The sequence below is a fragment of the Numenius arquata genome, chromosome 11 (genome assembly GCF_964106895.1).
Source record: "Numenius arquata chromosome 11, bNumArq3.hap1.1, whole genome shotgun sequence".
Lineage (NCBI taxonomy): Eukaryota > Metazoa > Chordata > Aves > Charadriiformes > Scolopacidae > Numenius > Numenius arquata.
In genome coordinates this window covers 1,898,168-1,915,685 of record NC_133586.1, presented here as the reverse complement: position 1 = coordinate 1,915,685, position 17,518 = coordinate 1,898,168, and the positions used below count along the sequence as shown (strand labels likewise).

At 40.7% G+C, this 17,518-nt stretch overlaps 1 protein-coding gene across 2 annotated transcripts in view; it reads left to right on the top strand.

The window, feature by feature from the left end:
- The window catches only part of MAP2K5 (mitogen-activated protein kinase kinase 5), a 134,475-nt gene that overhangs the window by 32,830 nt on the left and 84,127 nt on the right, over positions 1-17,518 (top strand). For both annotated transcript variants that reach the window (XM_074155584.1, XM_074155583.1), the window contains exons 9-11: positions 9,831-9,870; positions 15,644-15,712; positions 15,805-15,886. In XM_074155584.1, the coding sequence (XP_074011685.1) occupies positions 9,831-9,870; positions 15,644-15,712; positions 15,805-15,886 (191 nt within the window). The remainder of the gene's footprint in view (positions 1-9,830; positions 9,871-15,643; positions 15,713-15,804; positions 15,887-17,518) is intronic.

The following is a 17,518-nucleotide window of genomic DNA, read 5'->3' as shown; positions in this document are numbered from 1 at the left end:
AACGTAGCGCATGGCAAGACAGCTGGGAAGTTGCTCTGTCTTGCAAGACAGGCTGCAAACTGTGTATTGCAGATCCTCTGGCATTAGCAGGGAAAAGCGGTGTCAGTTCCGCAGCGAGGAAGCCGAGATGGAGGTTTTGCCGTGTTTGAGAGGCGGGGAGGTGGAGGTGATTGAGCTCCATTGGCTGGAATGATGGTGGCCAGAGTAGAGTTTATCATTGGAGGAGCTTTGCCTCAGCAAGGGTGGCACCTTCTGGCTTGTCCTGCGGCTCCTACTGCAGAACACTGGTGTTGTCATGAAGGAGCTCCCTCCAGAGGGTCTCTGTAGTCCCAGTTCGTTCTTTATAAGTGGTGACCATCACGCACCTCAAATTCCTAAATGCCAGTCTGCATCTAAGCAGAGCTGTTGCTCTCCTCCGTTCGTTCCTTTCTGTTTTTTCTGTATGAATATTCAGTACAATAGGAATAATTTGCCCCTCTTTAAAATCCTTTCGTTCACAGGTTATTTTGGCCCTTTTGCAGAGGAGGCTGGTGTCATCCTCTGCACGTGGCAGAGGGTAAACGGGGACAGAAGGGGAAGTGGTTTTCCTAGGGTAGCAAAGCAGCCACAGAAGCAGGATCGGAGCCCATCTCTGCAGGATCCCAGCGCTGCCAGTGACCCAACGGCTCCACTGGTGGTGTGCTCTCCAAGGGAGGTTTTCATGATGTTTCTACACGTTGCTGGTCCCAGCCTGGTGCTTGGTGCAGCTCTGAAAAAAGGAAATACAGGCAGGTTCAATGTTTTCTTTGGCATTAAAACAAGTCTGGGGCCACATGAAGTCTGAAAATTGCATCTCCCTGCATTCTTGGTTTGCAATTCTGGAGGCATTTTCCTTTATTTCCTTTCCCAGACTACATTCATTTTCTGTTTCTCTTGTTTTGTTTTATTTTCAGTCACACTGGAAAGCATTGGAACAATAATAGCTTGAAAGTAAGTTAGAAACACCCCACCAAATTTCTGCATATTATCATTGCAGCTTAAACAAGACTGACCAGTGATTGCTGTTCACTTGTTTCTTTTGACCCCGGCTATGGCTTGCCTGCCTCATAAAATCTGTTATGCACAAAAGTGCATAAAATGAAGATAAAGTACCTCCTTCAAGTCTGACAAAACCCATTCCTTTGCAGAATGGTAGCTGCAGTGAAAGTAAATAAATGAATGGACAGCAATCACAGCCTAGTTGATGAAACTGTTCAATTAAAGCACAGGCATTTACATGGTGTAATTTCCCTAAATTGCCAATGAGCCCCTTTAGACACAACCAGTGTTCAAATTGATTTCAGCATTGATTTTGGCTGAAGCTGATAAATTTCTGCTTGTTAGTTAAAGTAATTTTGCAGAAGACTTTGTACTGCAGTATTGAAGTGTTCATTTAGCTGATGGTTAAAGGAGGAGTTATTTACAGAGGGTTCTACTGTTGTTCTGAGATGGGACAATTCCCCGCTCATCTTTTTACTTTTAATTTTTAAGCTTCAGTATACAATCAATAGGTTATTGAAACTGATTAAAATGTATCCAGCCAGCTGCCTATGGCTGTTTAATTAGAAACTGGATGATTCTTAAATTAAAGTTGTTTTGGTTGCATTGTATGCCCATGGCTTGGAAGATTAAGCGAATAGTAATCCTGAAAATGTGGATCTGTTCTTGTGGGGTGGTGTGTGAGCGCAGCTCGCCCCGAGGTGGGCAATGTCATCTGTTTCTTGGTTACAAATAATGCTCTGCATAGTAGAGAATTGGTGGAGAATTGGCCACAGCCAAGCTATGCCAAGCTTATAGACTCTTCCCTAACACAGAATTCTTTTTTAAATAATGCTTTTGCTCACAGAGTTGAATGTGAGATGATAAGGGAGAAGAATGTGTATTTATGTAGGAATCCTTTTTTGCCATTATGCTCCCGGTGTTGTGTTACAGACTCTCTCCTTAATCTCTGATGTCTCTGTGAAGAGCGGTGGGTGTAACACCACCAGTGAGGTTGACATTGATTTTTCCATTTCTTTTCACCCTGGATTCTTTGGAAATCCTTATTCAAAATGGTAAAAATTAACTGCTCAGATATGCACTGATCACCGTAAGGGTCGGCCAGCCAAGCCCGGCTCCGATGTGCGACCACCTTCCGCGCACGTCACCCCAGCTGTTTGAGTGATGATGGCAAGGAGCAGTACAAGAGGAGCAAAATGCAATGCAAAAATGCAAAAAAATAAATGCAAAAATGAATTGTTTCTCGCATGTTGCTCATCACGGTGGGATCTCAGTGCAATCCTGTAGTGATTGACCAGTATAACCAACCTGATGGTGTTTATGCTCTCAGACTGCTCCTGGGAAGAGCAAGCTTTCTACCTGAAACTGCGCTGGGATTAGAAGAAAACTCTTTCTCGGATATTGCAGTGAATATCTAGAAAACTTTTGCTTCTTGGCACAGTTCTCTTTTCTACTACTGGCCCTTACTGAATTTCTGAACAGCTCTGGTTTTCCTTAATAGTTGTTACGCTCTGAGTGTCCTGAACACCTCTCTCGTGAACAAAAGGTTTGATAATGCAGAAAATCCAGCTTTAGGTCCCTTTATGGAGAGGTGTAAGTATCTAAATTGCCGTCACCATACGATGTGACATACTTTGGGGCTCACTTTGTTGCTTCACGTTTCTTCCAAAAATTGTGATGGGTTTACTTCGTACTGGCAGGCTTTATGCTGTGTCAGATGATGCCTGTCCGTGTCAGTCTAAGCTTGTGACTGCTCTGCTGTCTTTTGTCCTTTCAGCTAGTTTAAAGCCAGCAGCTGAAATCCATTACTATGTCTGCATCTGATCTGGGTTGGTCCTGGGGTAGTGTGTGGCCTGGAATTGGTGGTGGTGGCACCACGGCCTCTTCGAGCAGTGTCACAGGGAAACCGTCTCCATCTTTAGTCCTTTCTGTCTGTACAGGTCTCTCCAAGGAATGAGCATGGAATCACAATGGGATGGGTACAAGGAGAAAGACTTGTAGTCCCGTTTTCAAAGGGTGACCCTGGATGTTTGGCTGCAGAGGAGAAGGACGACTAATGGAAGCGGTAACAGATGGGAATAGTGGTAGGTTACAGTGTAGAGGAGGTGAGGGATTCATTCTGCTGTGCTTAGGCTTGGATGCCAAAACCCCCTTTCCCACAGAGATGGGTTACGTGAGGCATTTTGCTACTCGGCATTTTCTTTGTGAAGCTTCTAGTGCCAATTTTGCTCTTTTGAAAAGTTTAAAATTTAGATACAAGTATTTTTTTTGTTTGTTTTCTAGTTTAACAACAAATCATTTTGCAATCAGTACTCAAGCATCTGTAATGGGATTTTAGATAGAGGGGAGGTTGGCGTAGATTGCTGTTTGAACTAGCACAGTCTCCATAAAAGCTCCTTTTTACAACTGCTGTGCACTTTGGATTTCCTGTTTTAACAGCCAGAGAGTCAGGCTAATGTGTTTGTCTATTGCAGAAGGCAACAACTGTCAAAGTGTTTATTTCCTAGAAACAATTTGAATCTGTTTCTTTAGATGGCCATCTGAGGACGTGACAATTCTGTCATTAGACTGCCAGAGTCTCTCCAGGAGCGCGACAGACAGTGGCAGTACTAGGAAAAAAAGAGGGGGGGAAAAAGGAAAAAATTAACAGTAAACCAAATCTGTGGGTGATTTGCTGCATATAGTTTGCAGCTGGTGACTGGCGTGTCATTCTGCAATGCATAGCACTTAGAGAATTGTATTCATCTTGCGCGACACTGACACAGACATTTTGCTCTGGGTTATTTCTCACAGAGCAGGAAAATGTTCAGTTTGACTTCGTTCGGTGCCCTTACATCTGAAGGTGCTGCTTGCTGCAGCCATAGCCTTTTGTGTTAACTTTTTAACTCAAATAAGAAACCTAGGTTTTCCATGTGTAGCTTCATTTCAGTTAGGAAATACTCTGCCTGAGTCCCAGAGACCTTTTGTGCATGTTATTGTGTGCGTCGAGCGAGGAGGATGTCTGGAGGACTTCCTCTGCGGTCCATCAGTGCAGTGCTATGGGTGAGCTGGGGAAATGGGTCAGTATTTGTGATTCTCATCAAGCAAAGTGATGTCTCGATGTTTTTAACAAACGCGTGTAATGAACACAGAATAGAATCATAGAATCGTCTGGGCTGGAAGGGACCTTTAAGATCATGTAGTCCAATCATCTACCTAACTCTGATAAAAAACCAAAAGAAAACCCTACAAAAAAAACCCCCACGTTACTAAACTATTTCTCTAAGCACTATACCAAGGTGTGAAGCACATATATATATATACACCACTATATATATATATGCTATATATACCACTATACCAAGCACACATACCAAGGTGTAAAGCAGAAGAGACAGAGAACCTGAAATATTTACCTTTATTTTCACTTTGTGGCCTCAGGTTCCCACCTTGGGTAGTCCATATTGGACATAAGGAGAAATCTCATCTCAAATAAGATGGTTCAGTGCTTCAACAGGGCATGAGGGAGGCAGAGGGGAGGGGGATCTCCATCCTTGGGGCTTTTAGCACAGAGCTGGACGAAGCCATGGCTGAACTACGGTCCCACTTCAGGAGGGAGGTTGGTTTAGGAGGTGTGCAGAGGTCCCTTTCAGCCACCCTTTCATCTCCTGACAGCAGTGTTTAGCAGAATTACAAACCAACGCTTTGTGTGAGCCAGTAAAGCTGCAGCAGATCGGAGTTTGTGGCATCAGCCATAAGTTTCTCTGGTGCCTCGACCAGAGGGGAGCGTCGCGTCCCTGCGTCCTGCAGTCACATCGCTAATGGAACGGTGCTGTCACTACATCATTTTGTCATATTTGCTGATGCTAGTTATATTTCTAGGGAGGGAAGGGGCTGACTCATTGGCATAGCAGACAGGTCATGGCTTTCCCTTGAATCATTTGGTCTTGCCAAGGAATATCTTATTGATTAGAAATTGTTTCCATGGCTATTGGGGGGAAAAATAGAAAAATATATCCTGGTGTCCAGAGAGAACAGATGGGAAGCAGGATCTTCTGCAGCCCTTTTTGCACCAGGATGACATGATAATTTTAATGAATTTTTGCTTCTAGGAAGAGGCTGCATTTATTTTGAGTTTTCAGATACCTGTAACTTAGTTTGTAGTAGAAGTTATTGTACATGTTAGGGAAAGCTGTTTACGAAAGCTCAGGGATCTTTGCCCACTAAGTCCATGCTTCTGATGTGACCATCCTTAAGTCACTCGTATGTGGGCAAATGCTTTACAACTAAAAATAAGAAAATAAATTGAAAATTGCTGTTTCTCTTGAGTGCCTGCATGTTGAAATCTGAAGTTAATTCTTTGCTTGCCCTGGAAGAAATTATACCACAATCACAGTGAGTAACGCAGCTTCCCCACTGTGCTTTTAGGTAAAATTTCTCACAGGGAGAATATAAAATTGTGAGTCTTAGCAAGTTGAAAGAGGGAGAATTTTTTTGTTTGACATCTAAGCTATTTATTAAGGAGCTTGTGCATGTTCTGTTTGGTTGGTTTTGTTTGTTTTACTTTTAAACTGAGTAGAAACTTGCTATATTCAGTGCATGAATTTTTTAGCATTAAATACCAGGATGGGCTATGGTTTATTCCATAAAGAGGATTAAGCAAAAACATCTTATATTTCTCCTCTGGTTATTGTTGCAGTAGACCTCAGGAAGAACAAAGCAGTCAATGTGAACCTCAGTTACCTTTTTCTTCCTTTTCTTTTTAAAACAGAAGCCAGCTGCTTCTGACACTTTCAGTTTTTAATTTGCTTTCCTGTAGAAACACATCTTGTATATGGGGGGGGAGCGATGCCGAGGAGCTGGCAGTTCCCCCAAAGCCCTATTCTAGTTTTCCATGATATTGATTTTTATTTTCTGGAACACAAGGGATGCGGACGCCGTACTCCGCAGTCCAGCAGAAGTTTTTTCCGGCTTAGCTGGAGGGCTTTGTTCGAGCAGAGCGTGCACCCTTGCTCACACCGTCTTATTCCCCAGTATAACCCAGCTTTTGCCACGCAGCTGGGCGAGCGCCTTTGCAGCACTCCCTGAGGGGATCTCTTAATTTTCAGAGTAGAGGAGACAAAGTTATGCTAAAGGACTTGGCTCGCACGAGTCCCTTCAGGGGTTTAAATGTCTGGGGATATGGTTAATAGTCAAGGTTAATAAAATATTTGACACAACTGTGCCAGTCTTGCTTAGAAGCTGTTCATTGTAATGGATGTAGGGGGCTTAGAATAATGAACTCTAGTGGGAATGTGAAGGGAGAGATTTAAATTTCTTTTCCCTGGTGGGAATGTTTCGAAATACACGGTGGTTGAAGTCTGCCTGTCCTTTCCTTACACAACGTGGAGCAGCTTTAAGCCACCCTCTCCGCATCGCGTGCTGTGCATGTTCCCTGGGAGAACCTCCCCAAAGGAGGTGTCAGCTGCATCCTCCACTAAAACGCAATTTTCAACCACTAGCCTTTACTCTTCACTTTGAAGATGTCGCTGAACTCTGCTTTTTTCTTTTTTTTTTTTAAATAACTTTGATCATTGTCCTCAGCCATAAAATGCTGCAGCTACAATAGCTAACAACTGTCTATTTTAAAATAAAATTAAAAATTAGTTGGGTGCAGCATGCTGGAATTACACTTCCTTTATGTGCAGAAATTGGGCACCAAATGAATTATCCAATTGCTGTTGTGTTTATTTTGCTACTATTTTAATAAATACTGTTTCAATATTTTTCAATATATACCTAAAAGCTATTTTTAGTAGGGGAGAAAGTTGTTATTAATCTCGTAGCATTTCCATTAGTTTGCACTTAACATAATAAAACATCAAACTTGTGGTAGGTGCAATTCTCCAACTAACCTGGGATCTAGATCAGACCCTGCAGAAGAATATATTCTTAATTTGCCTCAATATCGGTTTAGGAGTTTTCTCTCCAGAGAGTAAAAAGACCAGTCTGTGCCAAGGCATTTGTCCTAGAAATTCCAGGTTTAACTAAAAGGCAGGGGGGGACAGGGAAATGCACATCGGAACCAGCTTCCTGCAGTTGGCAAATTGCAACAGAACTTAAATAAGAACTTTTATATATTTAACAGTTGACACTGGCATCAAGTACTCAAACTGACTTTTTAAACTTCTCACTGCAGGGGTTGGCTCTCAGTGTCTCCTCGATTTCTCCTTAACGATAAATGATTTATAGCCGCCTTTTCTCGATCCTCCGTTACAGCTGGGTCAAAATCAAACCAAACCCAAACCCCAACAAAAAAGAGCAGAAAAATGAACTTGTTTTCCCAGAGCTGGTTTCTGCAAGGAATGAAATTTTGCAAAACATCAGAACAGCGTTTTCCTTGAATATTTTGCATTTCAATGCATTTAATTTCTGCTCTTTACATTTGTCTTTAAGTACTTCAGCAGCTATTTAGCAACTGTTTTCACTCGTCTTTAACATCCACTTGTCTTTACTGTTAGGCACCGCTCAAATGCTTTCCTGGCAAGAAGAGCTGCTGTTGTAACTGTTTATTAGGCGACATCGTTTCCCTCCCATCCTGGAAGATTGGAAAGTGTGTGTTCGCTGAAATGTAGAGCGTTTCTGAGGAACCTTCTGCATTTTTGCTACTAATGATCTGGTTCTACGATGATGTTTGCTTACTTTTGGAGGTGACGCTGAAATCTGTGAGAGCTGACCCTTGAGATGAGACTTCACATTACTTCTAGAGTATGAATATTAGTTTAGTCTCCTCGTAGACATCCATAGACTTACTGACGGGTGCGGTATGCACAAAAAGTGTGTTTTTCTTCATGCTGTGCACATTATTCGGTGGGATTTTTTTTAGTGCATCCTTCTGAAGCAACATAAAGGTTCTAAATCTTCAGGCTTTAGCTGTGCTGACTGTGACCAAAATGATCAATTCCAACTTACAGTTCTACATAATATCTAACAAAAAAACGTTTTCCCTACACACTCATTGGAACGGGTAATTACTGTAGCAACTACAGACTAATTTGAAGTGTTAGCTGTTAATTAAAACACTACGGAGGTGTACGGTTGTCTTTTGGTGTAACCAAAGCTCCTATTCAACCTTCATTAATCACTTTACAGTTATTGTGTTGAGGAAGGTCAGGACAATGGAGATGCCGGATCAGCCTGGAGTAAACAAATTCCTTTCCTCCCAGGTAGCGCGGCATTTGCGGAGCTACTGGACATGCTCTACCCATGGGCATGGTATCTCCTTTGTGATCCAACTCTCAGCGATAATTAAATGTTAAATTGGTACTGTCAGTGCTCTGTAAACCAAACCAGGTATCTGCCCTCTGCTGGAAATTTAACCCAAACTTCCACGGATGAATTAGCGTGCATCATAATTAAATAATCAAGTCTTCCCTTTTAATTCACTTGGAAACAGGAGATCTCTCTTATGGAAAAAAGATCAGCTTTCTTGACAAGCTAATTAAGTTGCCAAACTGTCCGGCACAGTCCATATTAAGCTAACAGACGTTAAGCATCCTATCTCAACCTGTTCATTTTCTTATCATTTCGGCTGATCTTAAGTCCATAACGTTTTGCCACCGTTGATTCATCCATAGTTACAGCAGAGTCCGTTTCCTCCCGTGGATTCATTGATACGCATTCGGCCACCCATTTGCCAGAGCTTCCTCTGATGATTTTGTTGGACTGATATTAAATAACACTGATTTTTGGTGTGCCTTTTAAAACCGTGTTTGTTCCTAAAAGCTCCTGCCACTTCGGTTACGTAAATGTTTATCCAGGAGTTATTAAATTAAGGTGAAGTTTTTAGAAACTTCCAAGCTATTAACAGAAATTATATAAGCGCTCCGGGTTATAAATAAGATTAAACAACAGTCTCGCCTTGTGCTATGTATGGGTTTGCATGAAAAAAACCAAACTATTAAAGCCTTTCTTCTTCAGTAATAATTGCTAGAGGTAGATAGTGGTAAAACATTATAATTCTTTAAAGTTAGTGCCACATATATGACATTGCTGTGCATAGTGTCATAAATCAGTATGAGACAATAAAACTAGTGAAGAGGAAAACCTTTAATGGTTTTGTTTTTATGCAAAATTACATCGGATTTTTAGTAGGCATTTTTTTCGCCTACCTTTTTATTTTCTCACTATTTTCATGGTTAGGAATGCACAAGTCATTGTTAAATAGCCAATTATAAATATTTGTCTTCAGAAATTAAGACAAACTGCTCTGGAAATACTGTGGAAAATTATTTTGGGTACATGTGAGCGTTAACAATAATGCTTCTATGCACACTTAATATTAAATACGAATGCAGAAAGTTCATTTCACTAATATTCAGTTTAAGAATCAGTCATTACCTGTTTTACTTCCCTTTAATCGATATAGTTGTGTATCTCACTGTCTTACCATGGAAAATACCCTTAGGATTGGCAAACTTGTGTGATAAACCTGGTTTTCCGTGAAGATTCTGAATAATGGATATACCATAATTTTATTGCATTAAAAGAAAATGGGAAAGCGGATAAATTCCTGCTTGTAAGTTTGCCGTTAACGCTGTACGGAAGTCTTCAATGTGTAGATTTTATACAAAACATGCAGATGTTAAAACCTGCTAAATGGTTTCATTGTAAGTATATTCTTTTGATCAATTGTTTTCATCAGTCTTTCTTTAGAAATGCTATATAAAATTGGTTTAATGTAGAATGTATTAGCTCCAAGTCATTTTTCTGTGAAATTAGTGTATACATGTTGCACATATGTATAGAGGTAATTTTATGTGATCTCAGGTTATTTAATTTTTTCCCTCATGCAGGGCATATCATGTCCCTAGTGGAAAAATACTAGCAGTAAAGGTAAGATATTACAGTAATTTTCTTTCTCTCTCTCTTTCTCTCTGTTCTTTCTTGACCTTGGTTTCCTTCCCCTCCCTCTGATTGTTAGATCTCAATTTGTTTTATAGCATTAAAGTCCGCATTGTTTATGCAGGAAAACTCCACTCCATAAATCTAGTCATTCCAAATGAGTTCCCAGAATCCAGGTTTCGCCCCCCAGGAACTGCTTTGGCACCGGGTGTTGGTACCACCACATCATCTCGGAGGGTTCCAGGGAGGTCTCTGCAACCTCTTTTTTAAATAAAGAGAATTTCCCTGTTTTCTTTGGGATAATATTCTATTTTCCTAGGAGATTTTGTGGGTTTAACAGGTTTTTAACAGGTTTGTTTATTTTAGTGCCCCTTTACCCCTCGATTGTTTTTTATCCAACTGATTTGGCTTATTTTTTTTTTAACTTAAGAGTTTTTTGCCGTGAAGCTGTGTCCTGTAGTGCACTCAGATAAATGCCAGTCTTACCTGAAGTTCAGTTAAGACTGGGGTAAACTAATAGTGCATCTCTGACAGCAGTATACCAACTCTTGTATGTAATTTGTTAAATTTTTAAATTAAATTATTAATATGATACCAAACTTTTGAAATAGGCTCTTTTTAATATTTCAAACTTTTTTTTACAAAACAAATTAGTTGTTGCATTCATACAATTCCAATTAATAGTTTGGGATCTAAAAAAAGGTGTAGTAAAAATACAATTTATGGAATAATTACTTAGAAAACTGTAAAATGGCCTTTTTGTCTCATTTCTTTTTTCGTCTTTATTTAATCATTAAATACTGGTGTAACCGAGTTAAACTGAAAGGATGTGGGGGTGGAAGAGGGAGGGCAAGAGGAGCGATGGAAGCTGGTTGCTGCAAGCAGAATTGGTGTTAAATGAAATTTAAAGATGTAGGATTATACTAAGGCTTCAAATGAAGTATTTGTATTTACCAGGCAATATTTACATCTATGGGAAACTTTCAGATTTGGGCTCAGATTGTTTTGTGGTTCCAGTTGATATAATTTACTGGAAGGAGATTCTGCCCATGTTTCAGCTTTGCCAAGGATCACATAAATCCCTTCACCCCAGTACAAGAAATGCTTTTGACTTGCCAATGAACTGAAGAAAAGCAAATGATTACTGCTGGATTGGAAATTACTCTCTACCTGTGGAAAATACGGAAATTGAAATAACATCCAAATAACTTCTAATTACATTGGAATACAAATATAACTTGAAAAAGTGTTATCTGTCATTCCTAAACCTGTCATGAGCAGTAAAGACGGGAATTCTGAGGTTTAGTAGGTACAAAAATACAGAAAATTAAATATGAAAAAATATTTTTTATTACAACTTTCAATGTGGAACTGAAAAAGCTCTTCCCTTAAGTGCTGGGGCTGTGTAAGGATGCTGCTTTTCCCTGGTACCTGCTACACTGGTTCCTCAAATAATCTTTTTCCAGCTCTACAGAGAGCATCTTCTCTGCCGGTTCTGCTCGGCGCTGGCACCGCCATTCGCCAGCAGCTCTGTGGGGCTGGGGGTGCCCTCAGAACCGGCCTGGGGAGGAGGTGGAGCAAGAGAAAACTCCCGCAGGCAGGAGGAGAAATGAGTTCACCCTTTGCAAGGTTAATTGAAATCACCTCCCTGTGGCAAAAAGCCTTTTCCCCCAGCAATTTCACCTCCATGTTTCCCTTAGAGTCCACGGGTTCGGTTAGTCCTCGTGGATAATCAGCATCCTGGAGATTTGGGAAACTGGGTTCTCTTGTAGATACTACTCGTGGTGGTCCTGTCACTCTCCATTATGTTGGGTTTTTTTAATATGATTTCGGAAGAAATATTACATCAACACGTGTGTGTTATCATAGTTTAAAATAACATGCTCCCAAGCTGGAGGTCAGGGAACCTGCTGCAATCGTGGTCGTGCCGACTTGTGCTATTAAGAAAATTACTTGACACGTCTCTGGCTCAGCATCGCCAGCGATAAAAAGAGGGTGGAAACGTCGGCGTTTGACAGGATCATCACACGGATCAAGTGTTTTGACAGAGGATTACCACGCTAATGGGAACGTCACTGGATGGATCTGGAAAAGCAGAGTTCTGTGTTTTGGGGGGCTTTTTTTTTTTTTTTTTTTTTTTTAATACACAGATTTGATAGGACAAGGTAACATTCTGAAAACCTGTTGATTAAAATGCTTTCAGCTGGTAGATAATCTTGGAAATACATTGAACAGGAAAACAAACCAATGCTAGTACCTATGTTAATGACCTTGCATATTTTATGTGAACTTTGCAGCTAGATGACATGCAGAGGATTTAATAGATTTTTTCAATGGTTACTTTTTACTAATTAGAGGGAAAAATCCAGATGAAAAATTTGAGCTTACGCTGGCTGGTTGCCATTCTTCAACCGCTTTTAGTTTCTCCTGCTCTTAAGCTAGCATTTAAATGGACCATTTGATTAATCATTTGTATACTGACTATAATACTCCCAAATTTCCTTTGAGTTGTACATACTGTAAAAGACAATTATGTCGCCATGGATTAAATAAGTGAATTAAAACAGAATAGCAGCTTAATTTGACCTGTGATTTTGCTCTCGTTCCCTTTAGTGGAACGTATGCCACTCCAGCAAATAGATGAAGTCATCCATGACAGCTTGTGATGAATTGCCGTATTTATACTGTATATTTTAATAGCCTCACACTAATTTAAATTGAGCACAGAGTAAATTATAATTCAGTCACTTGACTGCTTGTATTTAACTTGACAACTCATCCTTATTTGTCCTGGAGGTGTAGTGGAGAGCAGAGGAAATATGCTCAGGTATTCCTCTGTTAAAAATTAACCCTTTTCGCTTGAAACATAGGGTATGTTGAGTCCATGCACGTTACAGGCGTGTTAAGTGATTCCAAGATTGCTGTATTCTAGGCAGGAACTTGGTGAGGAAGATGCGCAGGAGTGCTTGGAGCCCCTTGCTGAATTCCAGAGGTCTGCTGTCTCATTTAAATTATATTTAAAAAAATTAAAAATGCCCCTCTTGCCTAGAATCTTTCTCCAGCTCTACCTTTGAGGCGCCATTTTTGCTAGTTTTGAAATCGGGGCAAGTGCCGGAGCTCGGTGGCCAGACCCTCTTCCCCAGTGGCCCAGGTTACCCTGCGCCCCATCTCTAACTGGTCGTGTTCATCCGCATCCCGCAGGCCGGCTGCCCCTTGGTGGGCAGGGCTGGCTGGGGACCCCACGAGCTCCTCTGCTCTTTGGACTTTTCTTGTAACTTCTGATACAAACTTGTTAAGAAACTCTGTTCCCGCGAGGGTTGAACAGCGCCTGTTATTTGATGCCAGATTAATTGGGTTCTCCTTTTCTGCTTTCGATAATTCTGGTAAAATAACAGTGATTTTTGCTACAGGGTTCTTTCCAAAGGTGCCGTTTGTCTTCTGGTCCATCTCATTTTCTTACCTGTGTTCCCGTTGTGGAAGTTGCAGCCAAATCCTTATTTGCAGCTTTGTCCTTGGTAGCAGTGGGTTTGGGGAGGGGTTGTGTGGGTTTTCCTCTTGCTTTGACGCTGCTCCAGCCCATATTTAACAGTCGGCTCACATATTCTTAAATGTTGTTTCACCCATACAAACTTCATTTTCTAAATATGCTTAGAAATTTCATATAAAAGGAGCATGACCGTGGAGATAACAAGTGCAGATTAAGGCAGTGCTGTATAGATATTATTTTTTTTCCTCTCTTTCTGCCCCCATTTCAATGCTGTAAAAACTATAAGGTTCCTCCAGCCTTGACTTGGGATGGGTGTCTCTCCAGTGTTATAAGTCACACAAACTACGTGTGTTTAGATGGAAGAAAACACTTCTGTACGATAGTTACCCAGAGAAAGTGAGATGGTGGTCTCTCCTAATTAGTTTTATGGTGATGTTAACTTACTATGCCATTGCGGCACGTTTCTGTGCGTGCTCTGCCCTATAGTATCCTCAGCACTTGTAAATAGGGGAGCTCTGCTTCTCCAGGTTATCTCAGTATTAGAATGCAGGGTCTGTATGTAATTATAGTTAATGCAAATGAGCCGGAGACCTTTCTTCGTTGGCGGGTCTTGGTTGATTGGATGTCGGTGATGTATTTGACGCTGATCATGTTAACTAGTCATCGGGCAGGGCTGTGGAGCCTTCACCATGATCCAGGCAGGGAAATTTCTCGCTGTGAGCAGAATTTAGTGCGGTAAAATTTTAATTTTATACTGTTGACAAGATTAAATTCTGTTAATATTCAGTGGGTAAAACTGATGGTATTCCAGCAAATTATTTTAAGTTTTTCACGCTGGAAAAATGTAAGTGAGTATTGTTGGCAAATGATTATTGATCTAGACAAGTGTGTTAAACGTTTCTTGGCAGCCCTGTATTACACTTACAATTTTGTTTAGTGACAGCTTTTATAAATAACCCTAAAGCAAACTCTTGATAGAAACAGGTTATCGTTTTTTCTTTCAGACAGATTTTGATACTGTAGAATGCCTGTGTTTGGAAATGGGCTCTCTCTATTTTGTTTCGTCAGCAGTACGTGCAGCCTATTATATCTATTCTGCTAATTCTGCAAACTGACTAGATTTTGTTTCCCTTTAGCTTAAAGTATTAAATTGTAAAATATTGTGTGGTAGCAGACTGAGCCCGGCTAAATGCATTTGAAGTCCATTTTGGTTTATATAGTAGTACTTAATAATTGAGCGTGCAAGTCTTCAAATAATCACGGCAAAGAATTGTCTGTTAAAATTGACTTTCGATGCTGGTTCTGTGGGAACCGCCATCCTTCTTAAGAGGGTCTGTCTTGAAAATCCTGAAAACTTTATAATAAACTCCAGTCACTGCACCCCACCTTCGCTGCAGCACTTGGTGCTTTAGTCCTGGTTAGCAGCCTGGCCCAAAACGGTGACAAAGGAGGGCATGGATGGAGGAAGCAGGAGAAGAGCGTGACGGTGAGCGGCTGAGCGCTCAAAGCCAGGTTGGTTGTAGTTGTTTTGAGGGACGCTTTGGTGATGCTTACCTAAGCATCTGCACCAGCTGCCACCAGCTGCATTTTTTCCTCTGTATTTAACAGGTTTCCATGTTTCATACGACGTTGGGAATTGATATAAAACAGGGGGTAAATATTGAAGAAACTGAAACAGTAAGAGTGGGTGGTTAGAGATGCTCCTTTAGGGCTCCGCTGAGCCATCCAGAGATACTTTCACTACTGCAGTACTTAGCCCATAATGTTAACATCAGCCCATTCAGCAAGGCCTGTCGGGGTCACAGCCTTCTGGGCTTCTTTGCAAGACGTCTCTGTAGCGGGAAGAATTGGTGCTGGGCAGAGGAAGAGGAGGAGGAGGCTGTACCAAGCAGGAGGTGATGGCACTTTGAGTGAACAAGCAGCATCTCTTGAGTTTCCCGACCTCCTCTTCGTGTTCCGTGTGGTGCTTGTCTTCAACTCCTGACTCGGCTCTTGGTCAAACGGTTAAACCACAAGCCTTAGGACATTTCGTGGATAAAATTGGCTGTTTAACTTAGTTTACTTATAGCTCACTTTTAAAAGTTAATAAGTCTGTCCTTTCATTTCCATTTCCTTCCTTTGCCCATGGCTCTGTTCAGATATTCTCGCCAACTATCCTCCCTTTCCTTTTCTCACATAAGGATAACTAATATACATAGATATTATTTTTTTTCATTTTGAATCATTCACTTATTTTTTCTGTCAATGCTAATCATATGTCCGTTCTTTGTATTTTAGGTCATACCCTTAGATATAACACTGGAACTCCAGAAGCAGATAATGTCGGAGTTAGAAATTCTTTATAAGGTATATAAATTTTCTCATTTTGATAATTCTGCCTTATAATCTACTCACAGCAAATTTTTAAACAGGCTTCTCTTTTTCCTTTCTTTTTCCAGTGTGACTCATCATATATCATAGGATTTTATGGTGCTTTTTTTGTAGAAAACAGAATTTCCTTGTGTACAGAGTTCATGGATGGTGAGTTGTGTATTTAGCGTGCTTTTGATTGCTAAGTATGTAAATGGGAGATTCAGAACAAAGATGTGCTTTTCCAGAATGGAGCAAAATGCAGGAATATGACTTGAAAATGTAAAGTATTAATAACTTTGCAGGTAGTTTTTTAAGAAAACAGGTTAGCATTGGGATTGTGTTATATTCTCCCCGGTACGCTGTGTTTTCCCCAGTGTAACTTCGCTTACTTTTATTGAAAATGTAAATAGAAGAGAAATAAATGCTGGCTTAATTTGTGGTTTGATATTTGAGTCTTCCATACAATCTGTCCTTGCTGACAAAACAGATGTTCCTCACTTTTACTGTTTTGATAGCCAAAACAGATTTTCTTTTAAAGAAATCTATTAACCCAATGTCCTATGTGTTTTCAGTGGAAATCGTCTCTTAATTGCAAGAGAAGGAATTATTTTCTAACGCAGCTGTTTAGTGCTGCTGCGCTGAGTTTCTTTTTTGGGTGCGCTCTTGTTTCTCCCAACGAGAATCTTCAGACCAAGAGTATCCCCTTCCCCACAATCTGATGCTGCTGTCGTTGTGGAGATGTATTTGTACATTGCTTTGAAATCTCGTACTGGGTGGCATTCTTGGAGAAAAGGCAGGAAAAGTCTACTGATTACAGCAATTTATAATCATTGCTGCCCTCTGTGTATCAATTTTGAGAGCGTGTCTCATGACAGATGCCAGTCCCCTTGTGTCTTGTGCGCCAGAACCCCCTTCGCAGCATTCAACTTTTAACATCGTGTTGTTACAAGCGAGAGTCTATTACTCTCTCCAGGATTTTCTTACGAGCCAGCGTTTTATGCCCTATCCAGGTTTTTCACAAAGCTTCAGTTAAGCTGGATATAAAGAAGTAAGGATCTCGCAAATAAGTTACTGTGGAGGGAAGGCTTTCTGGCAGGAAAAATTTCCAAAGCCAAATGTGTACCATTAAGCATTGTTGAGTAGATTCTTCCTTTCTGATAGGAACCACGAATAAAGCCCTTCAGGGTTTTATGGTGCATTTTGTTTTCTCCCTGTTAAAATAGTCCGTTATTACTGTTATTTCTCTTTTTTTACATTTACTACCTCTGTCCCAGTGATAGCTGTGCCCTGTTTCCAAGTATGGGTATTCCCTCAGTTTTTCCATGTTTGATGAAAAAGTATTACATTTATTCAACAAAGCCCACAAAGTTAAATTCTTTGCTGTTCTCAGGCTGTGTGGCTATTAGCCATTTCTCTGCTCTGTCCTTCCAATTGCTCTCCGACTTGCCAGCCTGTGTTAAGCAGTAGCCACGTGCAGTAAGGAGGCTTCTGCTCACGCCAAAACTTGCATCTGCCTAGAATAGAAATGCTCCTACTAATTCAGAGATTTTTTTTTTAAAAATGACGGACATAAATGCTTGCAGTTCTGAATTCTTATTTTGAAAATATTTAAGCCTTTAGGGTATGCATCCCTCATGGTGTTGCACAACGATGGTGTTTACTGACCATGCCCAAATTACTTGGAATTATGCTGGAGATGACCTCTGGTCTGCCTCATGTTGTGTACTCCTTCTGGCAGAAAAGCACCAGCAATCTTTTAAAGGAAGAACAAAATGCAAATAAAGGGACTTTGCCTTCTTT